Source organism: Haemorhous mexicanus, chromosome 2 (genome assembly GCF_027477595.1).
Source record: "Haemorhous mexicanus isolate bHaeMex1 chromosome 2, bHaeMex1.pri, whole genome shotgun sequence".
Classification (NCBI taxonomy): domain Eukaryota; kingdom Metazoa; phylum Chordata; class Aves; order Passeriformes; family Fringillidae; genus Haemorhous; species Haemorhous mexicanus.
Genome location: NC_082342.1, coordinates 32,012,578 through 32,038,831, shown reverse-complemented (window position 1 = coordinate 32,038,831; position 26,254 = coordinate 32,012,578). Strand labels below are relative to the sequence as shown.

The window sequence follows — 26,254 nt, the reverse complement described above, 5'->3', positions numbered from 1 at the left end:
CCCTGGTAACACAGACTCAAGCTCCCATCAACATCTGTGTCCAGCATTTGGCTTTTATTCTATACATTCACAGTCCCTCACCCTTCCTGCCTCAGGTAACTTAGCAAGGTTCCGGAGTTTGCAGGTGCTCAGGAAATTCAAAGGCTTTAGGTTTGAGTTCCTGAATGAGACAGCCCTCACTGAAAGACTCCAGGCTCCTCCTCCCCCTGTCAGATTTAGCCCTGGATAGCCAAGAAGTCGGCACTGAGAGGAGTGGGGTGAGAAGACCCTGTCTTCTTACTTCTCAGTGAGACAAACACGGCGAGGCAGCAAAGAAAGTTCCTGATGTCACTGACTTCCACACTGTGTCCTTCTCCCATTTTTCAGCTGCTGGGACACCACAGAGAAGAAAGCTGCACCCCTCCCCATCACTACGGCTCTACCACACTACTACACTGCCCCAGGCCTCCGTGGTCCCCGTGCCCCCGTGACCTGCCAGGCCAGGCTGTGTGACAGTCCAGAGGGCCCCACGCGCTCAGAACTCATCTCTGGCCCGTAGCACCTTGGGGTGCTGCTTCCTGTCCAAGCCAGCCTTCTGTCTCTGATCTGCAGGCTTGGCTGCACGGCTGGGAGCACCAGGCTCTGAGGAGGATCTGCGGCTGCCATCAGCTCCTTTGTGTTTATCTCCATCAGGCTGGTCCTGCTCCATGGCCCTCTGCTCCATCAGCTCCTCTGCCTTCACCCGTTCCTGCAGCCATGGAGACAGAAATTACGTGAATCATCCCTGCACGGGTCTGGACGAAACACATCCCCCCGACCTCTGCAGAGCCCAATCCCCTTTTGCAGGACCCATCCCAGGCTGGCCCCTCCACCACACACCCTGTCCGAGGGCAACCCCCAGCTGCAGTGGTGTTCCCTGCCCCAGGGGAAAGCCCAAAAGCTGCTCCTCGGTGGGATTTGATCTCACTTGGAGGTGCTTGTATTTGTCCCTTCAGCAGGGCCCTTCACCTGCTCAGCGTGCTCCGGGGAGTGCGTGTACCAGAGGGCAATGGCGCAGCGCCGGCCGCGCCTCACGGCCCACACGCCGTGGGGGTTCTCCTTGCCAGAGCTGAAGGCCACCAGCCTCCCACACTGGGGATGCACCTCGGCCTGCCAGGAGAGAGACAAGAGACTGTGAAGCCAGCGGACCCCTGCTCTGGAGTACGCAGTCCTTCTACAGGGGTGACCCTGCTCTGGGAACGTGGAAGTGCAGAGAGCTGCCACAGCCAGTCTGTGAGCAAGGCAGGCCTTGGAGAGGGACAGAGAGAATCAGTGGGACAACAAAGGTCACAGACACCCACAGAATGGAAGGGCCCGGAAAATCTCAGCTAGGAAAGAGTCAAACTCTCCCCTGTCTGAGATTTGCCTCAATTTCCCTTTAGCTGCCCCTATTTGAATCTGCCACTGCACCAGCACTGGATTGTTTTTGGAGCAGTGGGATCCAATAACCAACCAGTTTCCTCCTGCCCAGAGTAAGTCTCACCCTCAGTCCTCTCTCCCTTTTTTGGCCAGTCCCAGACTTACTGTGACAGTCACAGTGTCCATTTCAGTGAAGAAAAGGCCTCCACCTTGGAAGTCATCATTGAGGTAGAGAATGCCACTGCGGACAAAAAGGAAGAGTACATATGTACGGTGAAGCTTATTCCTCCCAGGTGCTTCCCAGCACTCCCTGTCACAGGTAGACCAGTTAGCAGGAGAATCCATCTGAGGGTGTTAAATACAGCAGTGCCTGGCTCAGAGGAGTCCCTGAGCTGCAAGCCACAGGAGGCTGGGAGAGTATGCCAGGGAATTAGCTCTACACACTTGTCCCGTTTTATTTTGGTTTGTTCTTAATCCCCAGCAGCAGCATGCATCTGTGGCACTGCTGTGACAATGCCCTGGACTTGACAGACCTTGTTTCTAACCTGTTGATTACGCTTCAAGGTTGGGAATAATCCAACTCCTGGAAGAGCAGACGGATCAGCAAAGAAAACCATGTCTTAACTGCCAAGGAATTTCAAGGTAACATTAGAATTGGAATGATCCAAAAGGGGCCTGGTGCATGTAGGAAAGAAAATTAAACCAAGAAACTTTACTAAAGTTATACAAAAAGAGAAGTAGTGAGGCCACTGTGCAGCACAGGTGATCCCACAGCCAAGTAGGTGAAAGAATGGACCACAAACTGCCTGGGTTCTTCTTGGTCTTCAATTAAGCTGACAGAAAACATGAGAGGAACAGCAGAGGCTCTTAGTTAATGGGACTGAGAGGAAGAAATACAAATGACCACTGTGGTTGCTGAAGCAATGTTAAGGACATAAGGGCAGTGAGAGGATTACCAGCCCTGGAACCCAGGAAGTTGTAGCTCTTCTGCCACAGGGTTTTAATAAGGCTGTGAAGCCAGAGGGGTGACATGAGTGGAGAAAAGCAAGGACAGCTCTCACACGTCCAAAGGGACAGGAAGGTAGGGATAATGGCTGAAGAATAAACAGTGTTATCCTGACCTCAATAGTCTGCAGGGCTTTAGACTCCATTTCTGAGAAGGGTAATTGGAGGACAAGAAGCAAAAGGAAAACGGTCTTAAAATCTAACACTGGGGTACTAAAAGCAAATTGGGCTACCCACATAATGCTTGAAAAAATAGGGCATTTTCCAAGGAAACACTACATGCTCAATCTCAGCAGTTCGGACTGTTGGTAAAAGGACTCAGAACGGTGCCATCGGGGAAATTTCTAATGAAAAGATAAGATGAAGATGAGCATGAACAGCACACAGGGACCAGTGCATCGCTGGCACCCAAAGGAGCACTGTGCACCCAGAGCAGCATCACTGGAACTCGTGGGCCCCTGGGTCCAATCCTGCTCAATATCATCATTAATGCCCATAGCACAGATTCACAGAAAGTTTGGAACACAAGCACTTCATTCGAAAGGACACTGCAAGAGCTCAGCCCTTAAGCTGGTTGGGCAGTCACAGCTCGAGCTGCAAGAGGACAGGGATACTCCCAAAAATAGCTCAGTGGAATAGATCCCCAGAAAGTATTTTACCATCCATTCAAGTGGAAGTCAGAGAACCCAGGGAGCAGTGAAGGGACAGGACAGCTTTCTCACAGGAGGGACAGAGATCTAACTGGTTACACAACAAGTCTGGTAACTTTACAATCTGGTTATACCAAGTAAACACTGGTATGCAGAGGGAAACAACTCAATGATAAAGGAATTTCCTCTAAGTCTCATATCTTCATCACAGCTGCTTAGAGATTTCTGCTCTGGATACAGCTACCATTCAAAGAAAAGACAAGTAAAATTTCTGGATGCTCAGGGATGAGATGGCAAGTAGGAGGAATCAGTTGTAGTGAACTGACCTCATCTGGCTGCAGTGTGCAACAACTGGCATCACCATTAAACTATATTTCAAGTTCTTTCACAGAGGAGTAACAAAACCTGCCACAGGCTGCAAAAAACATAAACTCTCACGTGGAATGGAAAAACCCAGCACAAAGTATTTGCAGTGAATCTTGAGAGAATAGGCACTGACTGCTCAAACGAGAGGAATCCAAGGAGCTTGACTATCCCTTTCCTGTAATTCACAGAATTCTGTAAAAGATGGAACTCAATTACAAGAAACAGCCTGTGAAAAGGGCTGGCAGCTGACTGTAGTACTGTGGTAGACCCACAAGATAGCAGTTTGATATCATGGTTCTAATCTGTGCAGCCTCCCAGCCTCATTCTGCTCTCTGTTAAAGCTGGCTCTGCCAAGCAAGGAAGGAAAAAGGGCAGGTCTTCCCAGCCCAGGGAAGTGTTTCACACCCTGTTCTGAAGCTGCTGATGCAGCCTTCTGCCTGCTGCTACAGTACTGCATGGCTTTGAGCCAACCATCACCTGGTTTCTATAAGCTAAGCCCATCCTCTGATGGGACCAGGGATATCTTTACACGATCTAATGCAGGTGCTCTTACCTGTAGTCCCTGTACACATAGGCAGGAGGTTCTTTCCAGCACTCCTGCCCCTCAGGATCCAAGAGACAGTTGTCAGCATGGACAGGATGACTGAGATCCATGCGACCTTCCTGTTCCCCTGGAAATATACAAAAAGGAATATGGGCATTTTCAGCTTCAAGAAAGAATAATGCAGGGAGAAAGGGGGACAGTGAGAATAAAGGGAGGAGAGTCTCCTGAGAGCACATGGCTGGGAGTGAGGAGACTCTCTGGGAGACAGGGACTAACAGGATGAAAGGTTCTTTACCGTCTACAGCTCTGCGGCACACAAGGTGTGTGAATGAAAAATGGAGTTTCTTTCCAGGAGTGAAATAGGACTCTATGATTTTCCGAGATTTCTCACTAGCCTGCAGAAGCAATTTGGCATCTCTCCACTCCACGTCCCCATTTTGGGCCAGCTACAAGTGAAAAACAAGTCTGCTACAATACTTACAAAGACACTCTAAGAAATGATACACGTACACAGCACAGGAGAAGAGACCTTTGTGAAGTCCTGTGGTCACTCAGGCAAGAAAAGAACACATTTTCTCATTCAGTTATAACTCAGGAGTACACCTGTACAGCACAGCAATTATTTCCTTCTCCTTGGCCCACGAAGGCACATCTGGAAAGCTGCATCATTTTGGATCTCCCGCTACACAAGAGATACTAGGAAACTGAAGTCAGTCTTGAATGAAGAGTCCTAAGATAGCAGGAATTTTGGAACACATGACTTAGAAAAACAGGCTGAAAGAATCGGCTTTTTCCAGTCTAGAGAAGAGAAGGCCAAAGGAACATCTAAGTACAGCCTCCTGTCACCCAAAAGACGGTTACAGAGGAGATGGAGACAGTGTCTCCTCAGAGAGACTCACTGAAAAGAGGCAGTAGACAAAAGCTGCAGCAAGGGAAGTTTTGGCTAGATATGAAGAAAAATTTCACCCTCACAAGACTGGTGCAGCACCAAAAAAGGTGCCCAGACAGGCTGGAGAATCTCCACCCTTGGAAATGTTCAGAACTTGCCTAGGCAAAGAATCGAGGGATTTCATCTAGCTTTGGAATTAGACGTGCTGCAAACTGGAGGTCAGGTTAGAGATCTCAAGAGGCTCCTTCTACCTTAATTTATTCTCCAGCTCTAAACTAAGTATGTCTGTAAGGCTACCTCACAGGGACAAGCAGTCCCCAAAGCCTGCCTCACAGAAGAGAAAGCACTTGTCAAGCCTTCCACGTACAACATCCCTGAATGTGACTGAGGAGGAAGCAGGTCAGAGGAGACCACAAGTGTTGTGAGGGAGACAGCACACCCATGACACCACCCAGAGTGCAACCCACAGAACAAAACACTCAGGTGGCAAACTCTCTTTCTGGACAATTGAGAGGGCAGCAGACTCACAGATGCATTTTACCTGCACAGCCTTCAAAACAGTTAACCCTTCAAATCTCTCATGTGGGGTGTGAGGAGACCTCCTTGCCCGGTATCCATCTCCTGCTTCCCCTGCTGCCTGGAATAGAAGGATACAGATGACATGCATTAGGCTGCCAGACCTCCTCCATGCAAACCCTACTGCCCTGCCTGCTGAGGAGGAAAGTCCACACACAGGAGTTCTTACAGGATCCTGGCCTCACCTTTGTCAGTCGGAGAAGGTCCTTACACTCAGACTCCGTCAGCACTCTGTCGAACACAACCCTCTGGGTTCCGTTCATCTGCTGGGAATCCATCGTGACAGCAATACCCTCAAAAGGCAAAGCACCTGCTGAGAAGCAAGCACAGATAGGCATGAGCAGGCTTTGGACAAGAATCCCTCAGACACCAACCCCCAGCCTGGATAAGGAAGTGGAGAGACACTCTACATTCTCTGAGAAGACAGGACAGTTCCCCAGAAGAGCCCGCTCCTCGCAGACCCCTCACATGCTTCAGGGGAACCAGAGCACCAGCTGGGGAAGCTGGCCTACAGCACGTGCTTCAGGAGCCAGCAGAGACTTGGGACTTGCTGGGAGAGCAGCAGGGAGCTGGGGGAAGTTGAGTGCACTGTGGATTGCAGCAGCAGAGCAGGTCCAGCCTACTGGAGTGAGGCTCTGGAGAAAAGAAGCAAGTAAACACCTCCATCAATCCTCCTTTCAATCATCTTTCATCAACATCTTATCCAAGAATTATCTCTGGTGAATCTTTCTGCTTTCTTCATCCCCAAAGAGAAGCACTGGATATTAGCCGATGATTGAGCTTTTTGATCTTTGGCCTTTTTTCCCACCCCTCTGACCTCTGGACAATGAGGAATGCCGAGGCGCTCGGGCCCTTAGAAGGCTCTGCTCTCACACGTGCCACAGCAGAGAACCACTCGGGGTCATTTTAAGCAAAGACTCCATGACCAAGTCCTTCAAGAGGCTCTGTATCCACACATGAGAACAGTGGACCAGCAAGAACACGAGATTCTGCACTGCAGCCTGTATCATTCAGCCACAAACCCCTTGGACTTCTGCTTCTCAGGGAAAGACTTGCCCAAGCTACATTGTCTGCTTCCAGTTTCCATTTCCCAGCCCCTTCCTTCATGTCCCTTTCAGAAAAGTGTTGACTGAAGTTGGGCTGGTGGAGCTGAACCAGGTTTGGTGTAGACACTGCTGGCACACTGAACTTCTGCATGTCCACAGGCTTGTCCCACATTCAGGCTGTCCTCAGCTTCTCCAGCCACAGTGCCCTTTGAGTTTGCATGCCAGAGATGTACGCAGTGAGATTTTGCAAGATTACACATGCATCAAAGAGGAAGAAAAGAACAGTGAGATGACTTGCTGAGCCATTCAAGTCAGTCTGCATCTATGCTAGCATTCAAATGTCTGAGGGTGGAAGACAGCACTTAGCCTGAGTAAGTCTGGCTGACTGCATCCAAGACCTCCTTCAAGCTCTTTTACTCACCCCTCTTCTCCCTCTCTTCCACATCCAGAGTTTCCTGCTTTTGCTTCTCCTGATCCTCTCTCGGGAGCAAGGGGAAAAACAGAGACCAGGGCTGTCAGTACACAGAGCTATGCCCAGCCCTGCTCTGCAGCAGCATGTCACATCCTTCCCGTTTCTTTTGTGCCCATTTCTCTACATATTACTGTTCCTTGTACCACCCCTACTTATATTGCAGTCCTAGCTGACCTGCCCAATCTTACCTGTGCTTCTCCCTTAGGTTTTCAGGAATCAGCTCATCTGGAGTCCAAAGATCCTGTAAGGAAAAAACCACAGGTGGTTCAGTACACAACAAACCCTGCACTGCTTCTCCAGTGAGTATCAGACCAACCACTGTGGCCCACTTCTCAGGACAGACAAATTGAGCCAATGCATATAGTTACAGCAGCAATTTCAAATTAACTTCAGCCCTGGAGCAGAAGAAAGGCCTTAAAGATACACCTCATAAGGACTTGGGGGTCCTCCTCATCAGCATCTGATCCTTTCTGGATCACGGCCTACTAAAGTGAATTCTGACAACTGTGATTGTGAACAACTGGTGAAACCATGGCAGGAAGGTTAAAATGATATTGTTACTTACAGGGTCATTAAAAGTTTCTCCCAGATGCTCCACTGCATAATAAATCAACTTCTTCTCCATCAAAGATCTCTGCACATAATGCTGAATACTCTAAGGAAGCAAAGAGACTGTCAAACAAGCACCTCACAAAAGAAAATCCCACCCCTGTCCAGGGCAGAAGCCTGCCCCATCCCACTGCTGTGCACAATTAAAGCCTGTTTTTGTCCTGAAGGGACACTGAGTGTGACAGACTAAACTCCAGTTTCTTCACTCCTGCCCTTGGCACATGTCTGCAGCGGAACACCTTCCCCTTTTTGTCTCTTGGACTGTGATCCCGTCCTGTGGGACAGGGGAGGACCAACAAGGACAGGCCTGGAGTTGTAACTACCTGTCTGGCTGTGACGGCTGCGTCCTCTCCCAGCTCTGAGCGATACTGCTTCATTTTCTCCAGCATGGGCTCATCCGTGGGATAGAAGAGCAAGTAGGAAGCAGCACATTCAGCAGCCAGTGTCTGGTTCCCAACTTGTGCAGGGACAGAAGAGAACAAACACAGATGTCTCTGAAAGACTTGAGCAGCAAATGTGTACAGGCCAGCAGCACCCAGTGTCCCTGTCAGGACCTGGCAGCTGGCCTTACAGCAATACACACCAACCCCTGGCTAGCAGGGCCTCCACCCAGGAGGAATGAACCTGGTACAGAACAGGCATGCCTTTAATACTTATTGGGAGCTGGCTTAGAAGAAACAGATTAAAAGTAAGTGTATTTTGAAAGAGAGATGGTCCCATTCCCTCATGCAACAGTCAAGATGAGGGGTCTAGCAGCGTCTTTGAGATACAAGTTTTAGCAGTGGTCTGACAGAGGAAATAAGAAACAGTTGGGTCAGTGCGGGGAGGAGCAGGGGTATGCAAAAGAACGGCTGAGGAATGTGTGAAGTGACAGAGTGACAGGATGACCAGTGTCATGCCAGGCCATCAGTTCAGCAGGTAGGCAGGTAGGGCTGCCTCAGAAGGAACACCACTGCTGAGGTGAGATGCGTGTGTAGGCTTCCTGCCTAGAGGGAAGTGGGAGCCTGGTCTGGAGCTGTGTATTGAAAAGGAGGGTATAAAACACTCAGCAAATAGTTGGAACAAAGTCCTGGAAAAGTGTTCTGGAGGAAAGACATGGGAACAGCCTCACACCACAGAACCTGGGCAATGAGACTGAAAGAGACCACAAGGGACGAGGTTCTGGGAAGAGTCAGGGGGCAAACAGAAATAGAGCTCAGGTCAGTGTGCCATTCTTCCCCATGACAAGCTGCCCTCCAGGATCAGAGGCAAAGGACAACTGTAGGGGTGCCACAGCATAACCTGCTGGTTTGTGGCTCTGCTCACCCTGGCTGTAGGCAAACTGCAGCAAATCAAGATGAGAGGGTATGAAATCTTCTGTGGCAGAAATTCTCCCCGGCTTTGTGGCAATTTCCAGGACGCACTGCTGCCTGCACTTCAAAACCTGAATATAATGGGCTGCAAGAGAGAGGAGCAAGGATGGCAGTAGCCCACACTTCTTCCAGAGGAGTGCTGGGTGATGGGGTGTGCCCCGGGTGGGGAGCACAGCCTTCCTACCCAACCCTCCATGCCTCTAACACTACCTGCAATGGCTTCATACAGGCCAGGCTGCATTTTCTCCTCCTCGTCCTCATCCTCCCAAGGCCCTTCACACAGGGCACGACACTCTTCCAGTGCTGACAGGGCCTCTGAGAGTGACTCCTCCAGCCTGGCCACAGCCTGCAGGTACTCATCTGCATCATAGTGCCGCACACCAGTCTCATAGGCTTCCTGTGAAGGACAGATCCAGGTCCCCTCATGGATGTGGGTGACACCAAAGGATGCCCCGAGACTTCTGAGTCGCTCATAGGATGGTGCTGACATAAAGGGGCCTGCCTGCTCATGCACAGTCAACCACACAGTGACAGCAAATCCCAGACTAAAGCCAAATAACTGTCATCAAAAAGTCTCTCTGTCACACTTGCAGTAGAGTTTGTCCTCACCTGGAAGAGAAGGCTGCAGGGAGATCTTCCCACAGCCTTTCAGACACAAAGGGGTCTGAGCAAGACTTTAGACCAAGGCCTGTAGTGACAGAACAAGGAGCAATGGTATTAAACTGAAAAACTGTTTTGATGGAAGATAAAATATTTGTTGGACTGGAGATAAGACACTTTGATGATGACTCTTAGGAGACACTGAAGAAGGCTGCCCAGAGAAGCTGCGGATGTCCCATCCCTCAAAGTGCTCCAAGGCCAGGTTGGATAGGGCTTTGAGTAACCTGATCTAGTGGAAGGTGTCCCGGCCTATGGCAGGGGACTGGGATTAGGTGATCATTAAAGGTTCCTTCCAAGCTAAAATCTCTCTATGATTCTGTGTATGGGGGCTGGTCTCAAGCCATGGCCTTTGTGTGGGAACAGATCAGGACCCCAGACCGGTCCCCAGGATGGAGTAAGAGCTGCTCATACGTGGCTCTGCACTGAGCCCTCACCCAGTGTGGCGTGGCCTCCAGGTCCTGGAAGCTGTCTGACTTCACCCCTGACATACGCCGGTACTTCTCGATGTCCTCCCGCATTTGGAGGTGCTGGGGATTAGCCACGAAGAAGGTGTGAGCGGCAGACACGGCCTGATCCAGCTTCTTCAGCTGCGGAGAAAAGGCAGCAGCGCCTGTCATGCTCCTGCGGGTCTCTGCTGTTCAGACCCACCCCTCACCCCAGCTGCTTCCCGGGTTCACAGAATCACAGAATCACAGAATGGGTCAGATTGGAAGAGGCCACAGTGGGTCATCTGCTCCAACCTCCCTGCACAAGCAGGGTCGTCCTACAGCACACGGCACCAGATTGCATCCAGATGGTTTTGGAATGTCTCTGGTGAGGGAGATTCCACAATTGCTCTGAGCAATCTGTTCCAGCTCATGGTCACCGGCACAGTAAAGTTCTTCCTAATATTCCATCTAAAGGAGGAACTTCTTGTGCACCAGTTTCTGCCTGTTGCCTCTTGTAGTGGCTGGCACCAGTGAGAAGAACTGGCTCCATTCCCTGGGCAACCCCCTTGCAGACATTTCTGCGCATCAACCAGGCTCCCTCTCGGCTGTCTCTTCTCGAGGCTGAGGGAAAGGCGTTCACCCCCACGGCAGCCCGGCGACCCTCCCGGAGAGCCGTGCCACGCCCGTCCCCTGCCATGCACGACAGCACCCCGGGAGGCGGCAACTCCCACCCGCCGGGGCGAGCCCGCGCCCGGGGCCGGTGCCCACCTGGAAGAAGGCCACCTGTAGGTAGTTGTAGGGCTCTCTGCGCTCGAAGTCGCGGCGCACGGCGCGGCTGGCGCGGTGCGCGGAGGGCGCGGGGCGCAGCCGCCGCCCGAGGCAGCGCTGCAGGCACCCGGCGCGCTGCAGCACCGGCCCGAGCAGCGCGGCCTCCCAGCGCCCGGGCCCGCCGCCGAAGGGCTCCTGGCGGGCGCAGGCGGCGCGGCAGGCGCGGCGGGCGGCCCGCAGCCCCGCGTAGCTGTGCAGGGCGCGCTGCAGCAGCTCGGCCGCCCGCGCCCAGTCCCGCGCCAGGTACGCCCGCACGCCGTCCGCGTACAGCAGGTCGAACGGCGCCAACCGGCCCGGGGACGTGGCGGCCGCCGCGGCGGCGAGGAGGCTGAGGCACAGCAGCGAGGCCATGGCTCCGGGAGGAGAAGGCGGAGGAAGAGGAGAAGGGGTCCTGGCGGGCCCCGGGCTCGGCCCACCCCGGGGGCGGCGCCGGTCCGGGGCCGCGGTGGGCGGGAAGGCTCGGCCCAGGTCCCGCTGCGCCGGCCGAGAGCCGCCGCTGCCTCGGGGGCTGCCGGTGCTGCCGCCGCTGTGTCTGACGTGCTCCTGCTCCGGGCGGCCGCCCCAGCGCGAACCCTCCCTTTGGGGTGGGTCACCCAAACGCCTCCAAGGACGCTTCTCCTTGGAGTCACACTTGGACACTTCATACTCCCATCACAAGGAGAACTGCCCTGGGCGTGACGGGCTACCTCTCTCCCTCTGACACTGCCTCCCCTGGGACAATGCCAAACCTTTGCCCTTGGCTGGAACTACAGCCAGCACCAGCCAGAAGGTCCATCTCCCACACATTACTCTTGCATCTCCCTGCCAAGGATTGTGTCTGGGGCAGGAGCCTGCTCCAGACCTCACCACTTCCAGCTTTGCTGTTGTGGGCCGTTGAGGGGGCCTTCCCCAAGAAGCCTCTGTCAGCTTTCCTGTTTGGCTGAGAAGTTCGGGCCATCTGAAGTTTCACACAAAGTTTGCACTGGAATCAACAGTTTGCACTGGTGAAATAAGATGTTAAGGGTCAGGATCTTCTTGGAGAGAATTTAATTCTTTCCAAGCCTGGAGTGGTCTCAAAGCAAAACCTTTTGCTGAGCAATGTTAGAAACCCGAGGCCTCTCCAGCTTAGCACCACATCTGAAATGGACAGAAGACCTTTCACCCAGTCTCCCATGACAACTCCTCTAAAGGCATCATTCACTTTCCTGGGCTGCTAAGCATCTGCTGCCTTTCAGAGAAACTGACAAGAAAGGATGAAGAGGGAGGAAAGGAGCCTCGCACATTCTGCATTTCCCTTCCAGAAGCCTGTGAAGCTTCATTAAACACCGGGCCAATCATTTTGTTTCTATGGAAACAAAATTATTACTAATATAGTATTTTAAAAACAGACACACGATTGACACTCCAAATATAGAATTTTAATACCATTCTGTGCCTGCCTTGTCTCTTAGGGCAGAGCGGATGCGAGGGTGGAGTTCACAAAGGGACGGGACTGGCAAGGGTGCCAAGTGGCGGTGGCAGCGGTGGATGTGTTTGTAACCTGAGAGCAGGCACAGGCTGTCTGTCCGTCCGTTGTGCTCCTGTCTGCGGATCTGTCCCACTTCTCTTTCCCCCACCAGCATGGGGTGCCGTGTTTTCTGCCTGCTGGCGAGAAAGATGAGAATGCAAATTAGTGATTGGGTCCCGGGACAAAGGGAACGCTTGAAGTTTTATTTAAAAACTGTGATGGCACTGAATGTTTTTGATGCTGTCTCTCATAGTTTGGGGTCCTGGAAGGTCTGTGGCTCGCAGGCCTCTGGGGTCCTTTCACATGGCGCCTGCTCTCCGTCCTGCAGATGCCAGACTTCATTGCCAAGCACGGAGCAGCGCCGTGGCCGGTCGGAATTCTCCTCCTCCCTGCTGCCGAGGGAGAGGCGGCGGTCGCGGCGTGATGCGAGCAGGAGACGGGAATGCCGTGGGCTGCAGGCTGGGGTGGGCTGCGGCGTCTCGTCGATGAATGTGGTGATCTCATCTCGGAAGAAGCAGGCGCTGGAGCTGGAGCCCCGGGGCAACAGCCCCCCCTCCAAAAACTGCCGTAGGGTCGTCAGCTCATCTTCTGGGGGCCGCCGGCGGTGCTGGTAGTCATGCAGCTGGGGAGGCAAGAAACCAGGGCCCCCAGGCTTGCGGGGGGTGGAGATGCGGATGTCGTCAGATGAAGACCACTTGTGTAGGAAGGATGGAGCAGAGCGGTGGGCGGAGAAGATGTTAGTCTCATCATGTGACATTCTCCGTGAGATAGGGACCTGGAAAACAGAGAAGGGGGCAGGTGATGGAAGACTCAAAGAGTCAGAACAGGAAGGGAGTAGCTGAGGTTCTCAGAGAAGAGAGTCAAGAGGACACAAAGGCGTGGGAACCTGACAGAGAAGGAAGTGGGTTGTGAGGCTGCCCCGCTAGTTCTTGGCTCACCTGCAGGTAATGCACCTTGTCCTGGGGCAACAACATGTGGTGCATGGGCAGCAGCTTGATGTCCCGAGAGTCCCGCTTCGCAGCTGTGGCGCCGTTCGCATCAAATCTCACTTTGCAGATCCTGCCATCTCCATAATCATCACACACACCATCTGTTGGCAGAGACAAGAACGGCAGTCAACACTTTTCAGTCAAAAGAGGAGCATTATCAGGGTACCTGGACACCATCCTAATGCTTATCTGACTTGTGCTGCCCTACTTGCAGCCCTCAGGGCTCACCTCTGAACAAGGACCTTGTCTTTCTGCTTGTGGCAGCACTAAAGCACCCACTCAGTGCCCTATTTCTTCTGTCTTGCCTTTGGATGCTCACTGCCAGGTCTTGGGCCCTTGAATGAGCGAGTTGGGCTGAGGCCCAGCATGTCACTTTGGTTGTGGTTTGGCAGCCACACACAATGTATCTATGCTTGCAACTAGTGAGGAGGATGTTGCACTAATGCTTCCTGGATGCTAGTCCTAAGGCTGCGAGCGGGCAGAGCCCTCCACAGAATAAATTTTCTTGTGGTTGCTGACTTCAAGCTGTGACATCAATGTCACTGAGCCACCCACAACACCACAAGATCCTTTTCCCAAAGACCCCCCCTCTTTCCTCTGTAGTCTTTTGGGGAGGTTGGTTAGTGAAGAGAGGTGACTGTGGGTTGGTGAGGAGCTTACCATCCTCTGTGTCTTCCTCAGACATGATAGCCACACACTGCTCCCACACGGTACGGAGATCTGCTCGGTAGCGCTCACAGGACCAGATGAAAGAGGGGAGCAGCAAGGTCTGCACCATGGAACACCAGAGCACAGCCAGAACCATCCAGGTGGGGGCCGTATCATAGCGCAGGCTGAAAAAGCTCACGACCTTTAAGGTAAGAAAAAGCAACAAGGCCAAGGAGGCAGAAGTAGGGATCAAGGCAGAAGGGCAACACAAATCAATTCTGTAGTAGAACATAATCTGTCTCTAAAGGATTCATCAAATAATTACCCTGTGTCCCCTTGAAAACCTGCTCCTGGGGTCTTGCCCACGTTTGCTGGACCATATTCCATATTCTAACATGAGACCTAGTGCTAGCATCCCTTCTTCCTGTGCTCATTACCAGCTGGAGCTAAATAGGTGCTAACAAAGGACACAGCCGCTGGGGAAAAAAATAATCTGTGACTCAGCCTCTCCCCTTTTAAGGGTTCTTTTTGAGAACTTCTCCAGCTCTCCAATTTTGCACAGAATCGACTAGCTAGCCAAAACCTGAATGCTGCCTACAGCCACACAAGCAGAAGGAAAAACAACTGGATGCATCAGCTATCAGCTGTTAAAGCTGGTGTATCAGTTCTCCAGAAGCAAACTGGAGAAACAGAAATCTCATTGTTTTTACAAGAAAGTTTGCAGAATAATTTCCTCTCCTCTTAGCCACTTAAAACTCGCACAGTGGTTTTAGCTGTGTGGTGTGTATTCCCCAGGCTTAGATTTAAGAAAATGCTGCTGCGGAAGGATGAGAGAATTACTGCAATCTTTTTAAAACCACCGCTCAGAATAACACAGATTCAGATGCGGCAGTTCTGCGGCTGGTGGGACAGGAGAGATCCTTCTCTAAAACTTGAGAGAAAAGCAAATCTGCTTTAACTGCAGACTCTGAAGGCAAAGGGAGAACTGGATGCTTACCAAGATAGGCACCCCAGTGAGCGTGTCATACAGGAAGACAATGGCGCTTATGAGGTTGGTCATCTGCAAGGAGGTCTTGGCTGACTCGGAGCCGTCCAGTGAAGACCTCCTTTTGCCTCGTACATCCTCCACCACAATGGCTGGCACATTGAAAGTGGCGTGTGCTGATGAAGAGCAGGATGACGCTTCTTCTGCCCTCTGATGGTGGCACCGCCGGCGTCTTCTGTGTGCCCAGAGAGTTTGGTAGAAGGTGATACCCACGCACACCAAGCCCATGACGATTCCTCCGAGCAGCAGGAGGCTAAAGCAGACACCGAAGCCCAGCCCTATTTTGCTGACAATGAACTGGCAGCCACGAGCGTAGTAGCGCTCGCCGTTGTTGTGCCAGCCGATGGAGGGCAGGGTGGAGAGGATGAACGACACCATCCAGATCCCCATGACTGCGTGCAGAGCCTGCTTCTTGGCATTGCTCAGGCGGTAGTTGACTGGCCACCTCACCATCCACATCCGGTGGTAGGAGAGGGAGGCCACTGTGAAGCAGGTGGCCAGCGCCAGGGTGTAGTAGGTGGAGACAAAGACCTTGCAGATGCTTTCGTTCCAGTCGTAGTCGGAGGACTCGCGCCGCAGCTGCACCACGGCATAGGTGGTGAGGGGTACTGCTGCCATAAGGATGTGTGTGCCAGCAAGGAAGCACAGCAGCAGCTCCAGAGGCTTGTGTTTCTGTTGTTTGGCCGTGATGCTGAGGATAATCCAAGAGTTGGCCAACAGAGCTAACATCCCACATGCCAGCCACCACAGTGAGTTGTTGTGCAAGGTGGACTCTGATTCAGAGTCCCCCATGCTGCCAACCCTGCTAGACTGCACCCTGCCTCTGCTGCTGGGATATTGTAAGAGGGTGAGTGGGACTCGGCACTGGGGGAGCCACGTCTCTCCTCATCTGCTGCTGCAGTGTGAGTTGTTTGCACGTTGGAAGGGTTTCTCAAGGCATTGCCACCAGGTGCCAGGCAGAACAGCCGTCAACTCTGTCTCACTTCCAGTCTTCCCTTTCCCTCCTATTTGATTATATTTCTTCCTCTTGTTCTAACTTTTTCATCTGTTTTTTTTTCCCTTGTTCTCTTTCTTTTTCTTTCTTCCACCTTTTTTCTCTCTCATGAACACTTGCCAGTGCTTCTTCCCTCACTCGCTTGGGCTCACTTTTTTTTTTTCCTCCCCATCTATTACATCACTCTCTTCCACTCTTCTCCCAGATAAAAAGCTCTCCTTACTTCATGTGCCCTCCAGACACCTTCTGACTCAGAGGCCACCTTCTGCTGGGACTGGTGAAGGCCACACACAAACAGGGGCTTCTAGGGACTCCAAACAGTTTGGCAGAAGCAAGTGCCTGCTTCTCAGTGTCCTAAGGAATGAAGATCTAGGCAAGAGATTCAGAGATGACAGAAAAAAGAGCAGAGGTCCCGATGAAAAAGTGAGGGTGGTGCATACACTGAGTGTAATTCCCCTCTCACCAAATGCCACTGCGCTTGTGGCCAGGTAGAGGATCCTCCCAAGGCTGTCAGAGAGCTATCAACGAAGAGGGAAGCGTGAGAAACAAGATTCAAAGGGCTCCCTACCCAGGACCTCACTGCACTCTCACAACATTGTCCTTTTCGCTGTTCTCTTTTTGCTGGTCTTTAAAGCTTTCCTGCGCAGGGCACAGCTGGCAAACAATAAGGAGATGGCAGGGAGGGGAAGATCCTTTTCAAAGGTTCCCTTGGAGATTCAGGGCATGAGTTTCACTGTAAAAGAGAGAAAAGAGAAAAAGTAATTTAAGATCATTCTATATTCCCAGATCTCTCCCTCTCTCTCTCTCTCTCTCTCTCTCTCTCTCCTTGCCCACACTAACACCTTGTCATGATTTAGACAGTGTAGAGCATTCCCTGTGTCTTTCAGGGAACGGAAGAGCCAAATTTGCACCAGTCCCTGCACAGCTCAGGCTGGACTCTGGTCTCCACCAACTCAATCCAGTGCTGCTGAGAGACACCATGCTCCCTGCCCTTCCAGTCCTAGGCTCCCTACCCAATGTGTTGCTAATGCCATTTCTGGCATGGAAGGTCTGATCTGCATCATCCCTTGCAATTCCAGCCCTGCCATCCCCATGCATGTGCCTCTACACACCTTGTTTCCGCTGTACAGCTCCCACAGCTCCAACAGTCTTTGGACCTCAGCTTCTCTCTGCCAATGATCTGGTTTTTAACCTGCTGCTCCCATCCATGGGTGCATTCCACCATTCCAATAGTACCCTGCCATTCCATATTGTTAACATGCACGTCTTTCAGCCACATGTTTCTGCTGGAGCAGTTCTGCTCTCCAGAGACCCCCAGAGTCACAAGCCCAGGGAAAAAGACTACTAACCTATTCCTGAGACTACTTACCTTTGCCTTCCCTGGTCCTACCAGCTCAGACCCCCTTCTGTGTCTTCATCCACAGGGAACACCCAAGCAGTATATTCCAGGAAGGCACAAGCCTGCTCTGTGCCTTGACCAGAGCAGATGTAAACTTAATCTCTATGTTAATGGCTCAGTACCCAAGCCTGACCTAATGGCTCAGTCCCCATGCCCCCTTTCCTTCTACTTCTCAGTATTTTCTCACCCTCTCTGTGACCACCTGAGGCTTTGCCTCCTTTCTTCCCTGCTTGGAGCAGTTTGACATGACTGGACGGCGATGCCCCCATTCTACTCTGTTTCATCTTTTTCCCCCCAGTATCACCACTCTTGCAGTTAGGCCTGTGGCCTCTGGAGACAGTTACAGAACTACCCGTCTCTGATAATCCCAGGGGAATGAATTTCCTCGCAGCTTCTCCTTCTGCCGCCCTTCCCACCCCAGCTTGTTCTGCTGGCCCACACCGGTCCCTCGATGAGGCTGGAATCCTCCTGCTTCTGCTGGCTCTGGGGCCCAATTCTGCTTCAAGCTGTAGTCCTCCCGCTCGCAGAGACCGGAGTGCCCCCGAGCTAACGCAGGATGCCCAGGTCGGGGAAACCCGTCCTCACCTGGCCACGCTCCCTGGGTGCACCCCACCGCCCTGGGTGCATCCCACCAGCGGGGGAGAGCACGGGAGACGCTCGCGGGGCCGCTGATGCAGGGGGAGGCGAGGGAAGGGGCTCGCAGGGGAAGGTGACCCAGAATGATTGCAAAGAAGCGCGGAGAAAGCCGGGGTGCCGGGAGACGCGGCCGGCCGGGCCGAGGCGCGCCGCTGCCCCGCCGCCCCCTCCCCTCGCCCCTCGCTCGGCAGCCCGGCCACGGCGGGGCTCCGGCCGCCCCGAGCCTCGCCCGGCGGCGGCGGAGCGCAGCGGCTCGGCCGGGGCTGGGCTGGGCTGGGCTGGGCGGGGGCCGCGGAGCCCGCGGGGCGCCCCGGGGCGCGGCCGTGCCCGGCGGCGGCGCCGCCGCCCTGCGCCCGGCGGAGCGGGGGCCGCCGGCGGCGGAGCGGGGGCCGATCGCGGCGGCGGCGGCGGCGGGGGCCGGGGGGACCCATCTTACCTCTCGCCGGAGCAAGCGCTGCCATGGCGACGGGCGCCCCGCGCGGCTGTGCGCGCCTCTGCCCGGCTGTGCCGGCCCCCGGCCCGGCCGCCGCCGCAGCTCCGGCCGCCGCAGGCAGCCGCCCCGGCCCCGCGCTCCGGCCACCGCCGGGCGGGGCTCGGCGAGGGGCGAGGGGCGGGGAGCGCCGGCGGGGGACGGCGGCGGGAGCACCGCCGGGCCGAGCAGCCAGGGGGCGGGACGGGCGGACGGGCGCGGGAGCCGCCGCCCCGGCACCGGCCCCCGCCCCGGCACCGGCCCCTCCGCTGCTCCCGACGGGCCGCGGCGACGGGGCGGGCTGCGGCCGGCCGTGCTCCCGGAGCCCGGTTTGGACATGGCTCAGGCACCGCGGGTCCCCGTCGTGTGCAGCCCTCCTGCCCCACGGGCCGGGGCGGCCGCCCCCACAGGGCCGCTCGCAGGACGAGAAGGCACCGGCTCCCTTTCCCGGAGAGGGATATGAGAAGGCACCCAGGCCGTGCGAGATGTGGGGGGAATGTTGCGAAGTGAGGGGAAAGGCAAAGAGCTGCTGCTGCAAAGGATGCTTGGAGGGCAAGGTGCTCAGAGCATCGGATTCACAGGTGCCTCGGTTTGCACAGCTGCTGTGGTGGCCTCTTCCATCACCAACCAACAGCGTGGTCCTACAGACAGGGGAAAGGGGGAAGAGAGGACAGGAGATGGAGTAGTGATCAGAGCAATGGTTTGGTCATGTCAGAGGGGTAAAGCTTCCCCTCCAGCTGTGTCACCTCAGCCAGGGCAATCCTGGCTAGAGTCTTCACAAGACAAAAGACATCTCATTTTCCTACTACCCGTCTTGCTGCTGGAGTGAAGGCACCAATACCTTCCTTGTCTTCATTCGTTTTAGGGCCTGTTGTCCGCCAATATCTCTGTCCTCCTTTCCTCCATCAGAACTGGGATAGGAATCTGTGTTGGTGGACAGTTATGGTGCACGAGCACCTGCATTAGCACCTCAGTTTGGATCAGAAGAACATGAAAAAATTAGGCGAAAGGACCTGCAAAATTTGCAGCAAATGTGTTCTGACCACTGTGAGTATTCAGCTTTGCTTTGGGCTAGGGCTAGTCTGAAGTAAGTCCCCAGACATTTACAGTGTGTGGCCAAAAAGTCTTCATCATCAGCTGTTTCCCTCTGCAGATCTGCTCCTGCTTCACCACCCTGTTTGCTAAAGTGGACCTACAGATCCAGGATCTGCTCTGTTTTATCACCCTGCTGACAGGGCAGATTTCATTTATCATTCTCAGTATTGGCTGAGGTGACCCCAAGTGTCTTAGATAGCAAGGAATTTCATCTAAGATTGGTAGGATCAGCAGAGGGAGAGGCTCCTGAGGAAGAAAGCTGGAAGTACTGCTGGTTCTTGGGCCCAGGGGCAGCAGCAAAGGCAGTTCCAGAGGTGAAAAAAAGATTTGTATTGCAGTAGCTCTTGTGAGTAGGGTCTCTTTTAGAGACAGTGGGTAGAACGAGGAGCCACTAGACTAGATCCAGCTTGGTATCAGGTAGGTGGTAAGAGATATTTTTGAGGAAGATAGGTGGTGACAATGCTGCCACGATCTGGCTTTTTTTTGGCATGAGGAACTCCCACAGAGGAGCAGTCTTGAGGTGCTTCAAGCTCAGTCACCAGTCCAGCAACAGCAGGAGCCAAAGAAGTGAGAAAGGACAGTAGTGTCCCCCCTGTGTCACTTTTCAACCTGTAGCATTTGCAGGAGGTTTATGCCTTGAAGTGAGAAGGTCTGTATCCACAAATGTAAACATTTGTGCAGCTTCAATTGTGTCATTTGGATGAATTGCTTAATGTGATAACTTCCACATCACTGTCCTCCTCTGATTCAGGAGTTGAGTCTCCTTAGCATGAGTTGTTAGCCTGCTTGTGTGGGTGAATAAACCCTCGTGTTCTCTCAGGAAACAGCAAACCAAGCTTCCAGCACTTTCTGTACTGTCTGCCTGCCTCCTCTCCACACAGGAAGGGGCAAGCTGCAGCCCAGCATCTCTTCCTGGCTTAGGCTACACCTGACAGAAATTGGTGAGCAGAGCTGGATGGGAGCAGTCCTCCAGTCTCAAGGAAGCTTCTTGTGTTTGCAAATTAGTCTGGGTTATTACTTTGAATGAAAGCAAAAATTTGAAGATTTGCTGTGAAGCAGAACAAACTGTCGGAAGAAGAGCTCTTACCCTAGGGCTGTCACACTCCCAAGCAGATGCTTGTCCATCCATCTCATCTAAGTGTATTTTAAAGAATCCAGACGTCTGGTTTCACTGGTTTCTGTAAGAGGTGCATTGTAAATGTGTATATGCTGCATATTGACAATTCACATGCAAAAGAGCACCAATATTCAGACCTGGAAATCCTGGAGCCTCACAATGCATGGTTCCCTGTGTATCTAAGAAGTCCAGGCTAGAAATGTGACCACCCCCCCAAGACTCATCTCTTAAGAGGACTGACACAGCTGGGAGCAATTTTTAATTCCTACAGAGTCAGGCTTTACTCTGACCAGCAACCTGCTGTCTAAAGTCTCAGCTCACTAAAATAGTCTAAGGCATCCAGGCCTGAAGAAACAGTGTTGTTATAATGTCGGGGTATGAAATGGTTTCTGGAAAAGTTCACTGCATAAAGATCAGTTATTTCTGGACAGCAGCTCTGCAGGTCCAGGGAAATGCACTTCCCAGAGGTACCTTGGATCCTTAAAGGAACAGAGCTCATTAACCAAGGAACAAACAGCAGAATCCTAAAAGCAGAAGCATTTACACGACAGCCAAATGTGCTTCACAGGGTTTTGATGGTTTGCAGCTCTTACTCAGGACTTTGATAGGGACCATGGGAGGTTTCATATGTTTCTCACAGATCATGGATGCAATTAAATCCACCCTCAGAGCCCCAACATGACTTATACAGCCTCCTGTGAGGCTACATTGGTGTGCTCGCAAGCAGGTTTCCTGGCATCCTTCCTGGCTCTCTGAGCAGGGTGTGGTTAATGGCTAACAAGAATCCAGCCAAGCATCTCCCTCCAATGACAGCGACTGCAATGTAGATTTGTCATATCCAAAGCTTAGGTTCTATTTCTAGCACTGTACAGTGAGATTTAGTGAGATTTCTCGGATATTTCATCTGCAAAATGGGCAATTGATAATAGCTCTCATCAGGGGACAGGTGACTAGTGCTGGTTATGAGCTTCACAGAAATACTTAGGGTTCACAATGTATAAACTAGGATTTGGACTTGGGATGCTTATTTACCACTGAATGTTTTTACACAGCCAGGCACTCTCAAAATATTTTTTTTTCTGTCATGTACATAAATATTTGTATGTGATATTTACCATGAGAAAAGGAATTGCCAGTGTAGCCTTGTCAAACATATGATGTTGTGATGCTGCATGCTATTTTGCAGAGGTGTGTATGTCCTCTTTCTCCCCCCCCCCCGCCAATCCCACTTCCCATCCAGTGTAATGCTTTGTGTGTTCTTCTCTTCTGAGTGTTAGGGACCCCTTTTTCATCCCTCTTGCTCTTGTGGCATCACTGGTATCCCAGCTCAGTGAATTCCAGTCTGTAAAAGATGTAAAACTGTCATTTCAGAATTTAATGATGCTGCTTTCCAAAATTACCGAACACTTACTTGTTTGTTCTCATACACAGAAAAGATAATTAGGAGCTCTTGAATCATTAGTCTGGGAACCCACAATATCTGGAAGGAGCTAAAATTACTTCTTTGCTTTAAATTTGTAGCACTGAATTGCAATTTTCATTTTACCTCTAGCTTCTCTAGGTATGTTTGAGGTTTCCCAAGGCCAGAACAACCATTTAATTCAAACATAGCCTGGGCTTTCAGGAGCACAGCTGACATGCTGGATGCAGCTGGCCCCGCCAAGGAAGCTCTCTGGCTCCCCTCGTTGTTTCAGGTGGAGCGCTGGCCTCTCAGGAGCCACGGTCCTCATGCAGCCAGCATCACTCTCCCTGCTGTCCATGCCCAGAGCCTCATCTCCACACAGCACAAGCTCAGAGGAGGGACTTCCCAGCACTGGAGCCTGAAACAGGCACCTTGACACGAGCCAGCTGGTGCTGAAGCATTGAGGAGCTGGGATTTCTCCTTTCTTCCTTTTTGATGCCTTGCCAGTGAGGCAATTTCTGCCACCACCTCTTATTCTGCTGTTCTTTCATTCTCCAAAGCTGGAAGTACCTCTAAGACTTGGCCAAGTTGGCTGGAAAATGAACAGAAGGAGAGCCAAAAGCATCTTCAGCGGGGATGCCAAGGAAGGATGCTGACATGCATGAGGCAAAGGCTGTGGTTTGGATGTGTTGCTCAGAGGTGAGTGCACTTACAGACCCCAGGCTTCCTCCTAGGAAACACACACTTGGGAATACTCTCAGAAAGGAACCTGTCCAAAGCTGAACATCTTGGAAGAGTCTGGTACTCCAGCTCTGCCCTCACCTTTGAGAAGGGTGGATGGAAGCTACTCTTTCTCTGCAGCTGCGTTAGGCTAATGAGCCATTCAAATGGACGCTAAATACTGCCCTCCCTCTCCCACCCCCCTCCCCCCTTCCCATCCCCAAGATAAAAAGAAATTAGAAGAGGCTGAAGTGCACAGCTTTTTCCTTTCTAGACCTTGGGAACATGGAAAGAAGCACACAGGGTCATTTGGCTCTGAAGGCTGAGGGATGCGAGTGCTCTGCTGCAGAGCCTGCGGGGAGCATGAGTCACATGGATCGGCTCGGCAGATCCGGGCTGACAGCATTCACCAAATCACCGCCTCACGCTGCACTCAGAGGGCAGAAATAAACTGGGAAGCAGGAGGGGCTTGGGGAGGTAGCGCTGTGGGACGGGGTTATTTCAGCCCGAGTGTTTCTAGCTCAGCAGAACTGGACAGGGCAGTGTATCCTCAGCTGTGTCAAACCTCCTCCCTCCACTGGAGCAAGGAGGTCTGTGGATCTTGAGGACCACGCATTGGGGTTGGGTCCAAAGGACTGAAGCCTGTGCTTCTCCTTTCTGCAGCCCAGAAACATGGGGAACTGTAGTACCAGAAAGACTGATGTAATAGGAAAAGTCAGCACTTGACATATTTTTCCAAAATCATGCTTTCTGTGGTATTTCCACATCACTACACAGAGCTCTTGCTGACATTGCCATTTTGTAAGTATTGCCATGTATGCCATCATCTCAGGGCTACTCTGATGAGCTGTCACCACCTGATAAAATAAGTCTGTCATTGTGTTTGCTGCTTTGCAGAGTTGTTTATTGTTGTGGTTTGTGTTGTGCAGAGGCATTAATCCCATTGCATAGTGTAGATACACCCTTGTCACACCTAGCAAGGGAGAAGCCCCCAACACTTCCTGAGAAGGAGAACCAGGATATGTGGAAGACAGCCTGTGAAGTCCTGGCTTGGGCAAGATGTAGCTGCACTCCATTCCAGCTGGGGACTCATCTGCTTTGACATGTTTTGTGCAAGCTTGTTCTTCTCTGCTTTGAATCTCTGCCTCTGTGCTGCCTTGAAGCCCACACCGAAGCTTTCAGTATTGCACTCAGATGGAAAGCAGAGCCCAACTAGGACTCACTCTGTGGATGACTTTTCTCTCAATCAGGGCAGTCCGTGCATCTAGGGAACAGATGAGGAAAATGAAAAGACACAGACGGGAGAGCTGCCAAAAAAGAGAGATTTATAAGATTAGAGCGTACAGTGGTTTGTGCTTGCAGGTGAGCTTCAAGTAGAGTAGGGCAGGGTCACAACTTTTGAGATCAGGAGAGCCACTGAGGAATTGAGCAGTGTTGAGGAAGGCCTATCATTTTTGTTACACTCGTGCAGATGGGAGAACTGGAAGCTGTGCATCTGTGGATGCAGCTGTGCACTTAGAGACACCCCAGTGGCACCACCACATCTGCTGCCACGCCAGCCAGGCCACCTGGGAGCAGGCAGAGGGACCTTCTGCATCGATGGCAGGGCTGTGAGCCTGAGAGCTCTCTGCAGGTGGGTCCCAGCTGTGCTTGGGGACAGAACCTTTGGTCACTTGTGAGTACTCAGTGTGCCTCTGCCAGCCTGTGCAAGAGAGGAGAGCTGCATCCTGGCTTTGACAGCTGTCAGGCAGCTCAGGCACCTCCGTGTTCTCCGAGATCCGCTGCTGGCATTGTCTGCTACCCATGCATTTTATCCTGGACAGGCCAGGTTTGATGGACCCTGTGCTGAGAAGAAGTTAACTCTATGCTGGCTGAAACTGGGACACAAGGTTTTTAATAAGCCCTATTAGCTTAGTCTTATATTGTCAGGCTGATTCTCTTGCTGAAAAAGTCAAGGCTGATGTTTTTGGTTCAGCTGTCAGAACCTCAGGTGAACATCTGAACTGCTGGAGGTGGCTGCAGTGCTAAAGGAGCTCCCAACAGATGTTCACCCAGCCTGATTTTTTTGTCCCATCCAGGTATCAGGTGGTACAGGACAATCCCTCTGCTCCAGGTACCCATGTGAGTTTGGGTACTCAAGCAGTTATTTAAGGTGAAGAGTCTGGACTGCAGAAACAGGGGTAGTTTTTTGTTGAGGGGATTGTGCCAAGCAGTTTGGCATGACCATTACACAGACCACCACTGACTTTGTGCTCATTTTCCCTCATAACAGCTCCTATAATGGACACGTCCTTAAGCCATGATGATGCCTTGTTTAGCAGATTGATGGGCCACAACAAGCTCCTAAGGTATGCTGGCAGTTCAGGGACAGGACAGGAGCAGGAGGAGCAGCTGCATGCACCAGGATATGCAGGCTTTTCCAAATTAATGCAGTCGTGTGCACGCAAGCACGAGCTCTGGGAAGGAAAGTGATGTTAGTGTGGCCTTTGCCACTCCCGTTTGAGTGAGGATGATGGTGGAGGAGCAGCCCTGACAGCAGTGGGGCCCACACCTGCTGCCACAGCTCTCTGGGGCTGTGTCCCCACTCCAGGGCTTGTGGGCTGCAGGATTCCCGGGCTCACAGGTGCTGCCTGGGCCTGTCTGCTGTCTGTCAGTAACAGCAGGGTGCCAGCGTGACTGACACACAGACCACCCCTCCTCCAGCAGCCGCAGGCTTCCCGCCGAGGGTCTTCCCCACAGGGAGCCCTTCCCAGAGCCCAGCGCCCCTCTGTGCCTGTCCCAGCAAGGCCAGCACAGACAAACAAACCAGGACTGCAGCCAGTGACAGCTGTAGGACCTCAAGGCCTTTTTGACCTGCCACTAGCAGACAGACAGCGGAGTAACTTCTATAAACACAAGACTTCTGTGTACATATTTAAACAGCATTTTTCTTTCAGGACATTCTGTCATCTCTGCAACGTGCTTTTAGTTCCATCTGAAATTTTCTGGGCTTTTCACTCCCTCTTCTCATCTTCTTGAGCCAAAAAAAAGGGGGTCATTCGGTGAGAAACAGTTCCAATGGCTTTCTCAGAAGCATCTGCTTTCTGCACTCTGTGGGACTAGGCAGTTCAAGGCTGATTTGTTCTCCTAGGCAATTACTTTGTCACAGCATTCCCAAACTTACCTTCTAGATCAACATTCAGAACTCCTTCAGGCTCTGACTTCCAGAATCTATTGGTATCCTGAGCTACCCTCCTGATAAAATTAGTTCTGAATTATCCCACTGATTGTGCTGTTTTTACTTGTTTGTTAGCTTGTTATCTGAGAGGTGAAAGCTACAGGCTGACAGATAGATATGGGGGATCGGATATGTAGGTCTAGGGGTAGATAAGTAGGGCACAGAGTGCCCAGGAAAGGCACATGAGCATGGACAGAGAGGTTTCACAGACAGCAAAGAGCTGATGCATTAAGGA

At 52.4% G+C, this 26,254-nt stretch overlaps 2 protein-coding genes across 4 annotated transcripts; both read right to left on the bottom strand.

The window, feature by feature from the left end:
- Positions 1-35: 35 nt before the first annotated feature.
- P3H3 (prolyl 3-hydroxylase 3) lies at positions 36-11,446 on the bottom strand. 3 transcript variants are annotated; one of them, XM_059838214.1, is made up of 15 exons: positions 10,743-11,446; positions 9,981-10,133; positions 9,097-9,283; positions 8,840-8,971; positions 7,858-7,991; positions 7,491-7,580; positions 7,114-7,166; positions 6,875-6,933; positions 5,593-5,720; positions 5,373-5,468; positions 4,238-4,388; positions 3,952-4,069; positions 1,543-1,618; positions 988-1,128; positions 36-727 (listed from the first exon to the last, which is right to left on the bottom strand). In XM_059838214.1, exons 1-15 carry the CDS (start codon positions 11,151-11,153, stop codon positions 515-517), a joined length of 2,142 nt encoding a protein of 713 aa, XP_059694197.1. In that variant the 5' UTR covers positions 11,154-11,446; the 3' UTR covers positions 36-514. The 3 variants fall into 3 exon arrangements, with proteins under 3 accessions (XP_059694197.1, XP_059694195.1, XP_059694196.1); XM_059838212.1 differs by having other exon boundaries at positions 5,593-5,717; positions 10,743-11,266; XM_059838213.1 differs by having other exon boundaries at positions 584-727; positions 947-1,128; positions 10,743-11,275.
- A 731-nt stretch (positions 11,447-12,177) lies between these two features.
- On the bottom strand, positions 12,178-18,538 carry GPR162 (G protein-coupled receptor 162). The gene is made up of 5 exons (XM_059838216.1): positions 18,436-18,538; positions 14,923-16,697; positions 13,938-14,127; positions 13,227-13,378; positions 12,178-13,063 (listed from the first exon to the last, which is right to left on the bottom strand). The coding sequence occupies exons 2-5, from the start codon at positions 15,760-15,762 to the stop codon at positions 12,536-12,538; spliced, it is 1,710 nt and encodes a 569-aa protein (XP_059694199.1). The 5' UTR covers positions 15,763-16,697; positions 18,436-18,538; the 3' UTR covers positions 12,178-12,535.
- Between the last annotated feature and the right edge of the window lie 7,716 nt (positions 18,539-26,254).

Coding starts and splice junctions, on each gene's coding strand:
- P3H3 (XM_059838214.1), bottom strand. CDS start 11,153: ATGGCCTCGCTGCTGTGCCTCAGCCTCCTCGCCGCCGCGGCGGCCGCC. Junction 8,972..9,096: donor CCTGTATGAAGCCATTGCAG/GTAGTGTTAGAG, acceptor TCTCTCTTGCAG/CCCATTATATTCAGGTTTTG. Junction 7,167..7,490: donor GAGAAACTTTTAATGACCCT/GTAAGTAACAAT, acceptor TTTTCCTTACAG/GATCTTTGGACTCCAGATGA.
- GPR162 (XM_059838216.1), bottom strand. CDS start 15,762: ATGGGGGACTCTGAATCAGAGTCCACCTTGCACAACAACTCACTGTGG. Junction 14,128..14,922: donor TCACTGGGGTGCCTATCTTG/GTAAGCATCCAG, acceptor CTTACCTTAAAG/GTCGTGAGCTTTTTCAGCCT. Junction 13,379..13,937: donor TGAGGAAGACACAGAGGATG/GTAAGCTCCTCA, acceptor CTCTGCCAACAG/ATGGTGTGTGTGATGATTAT.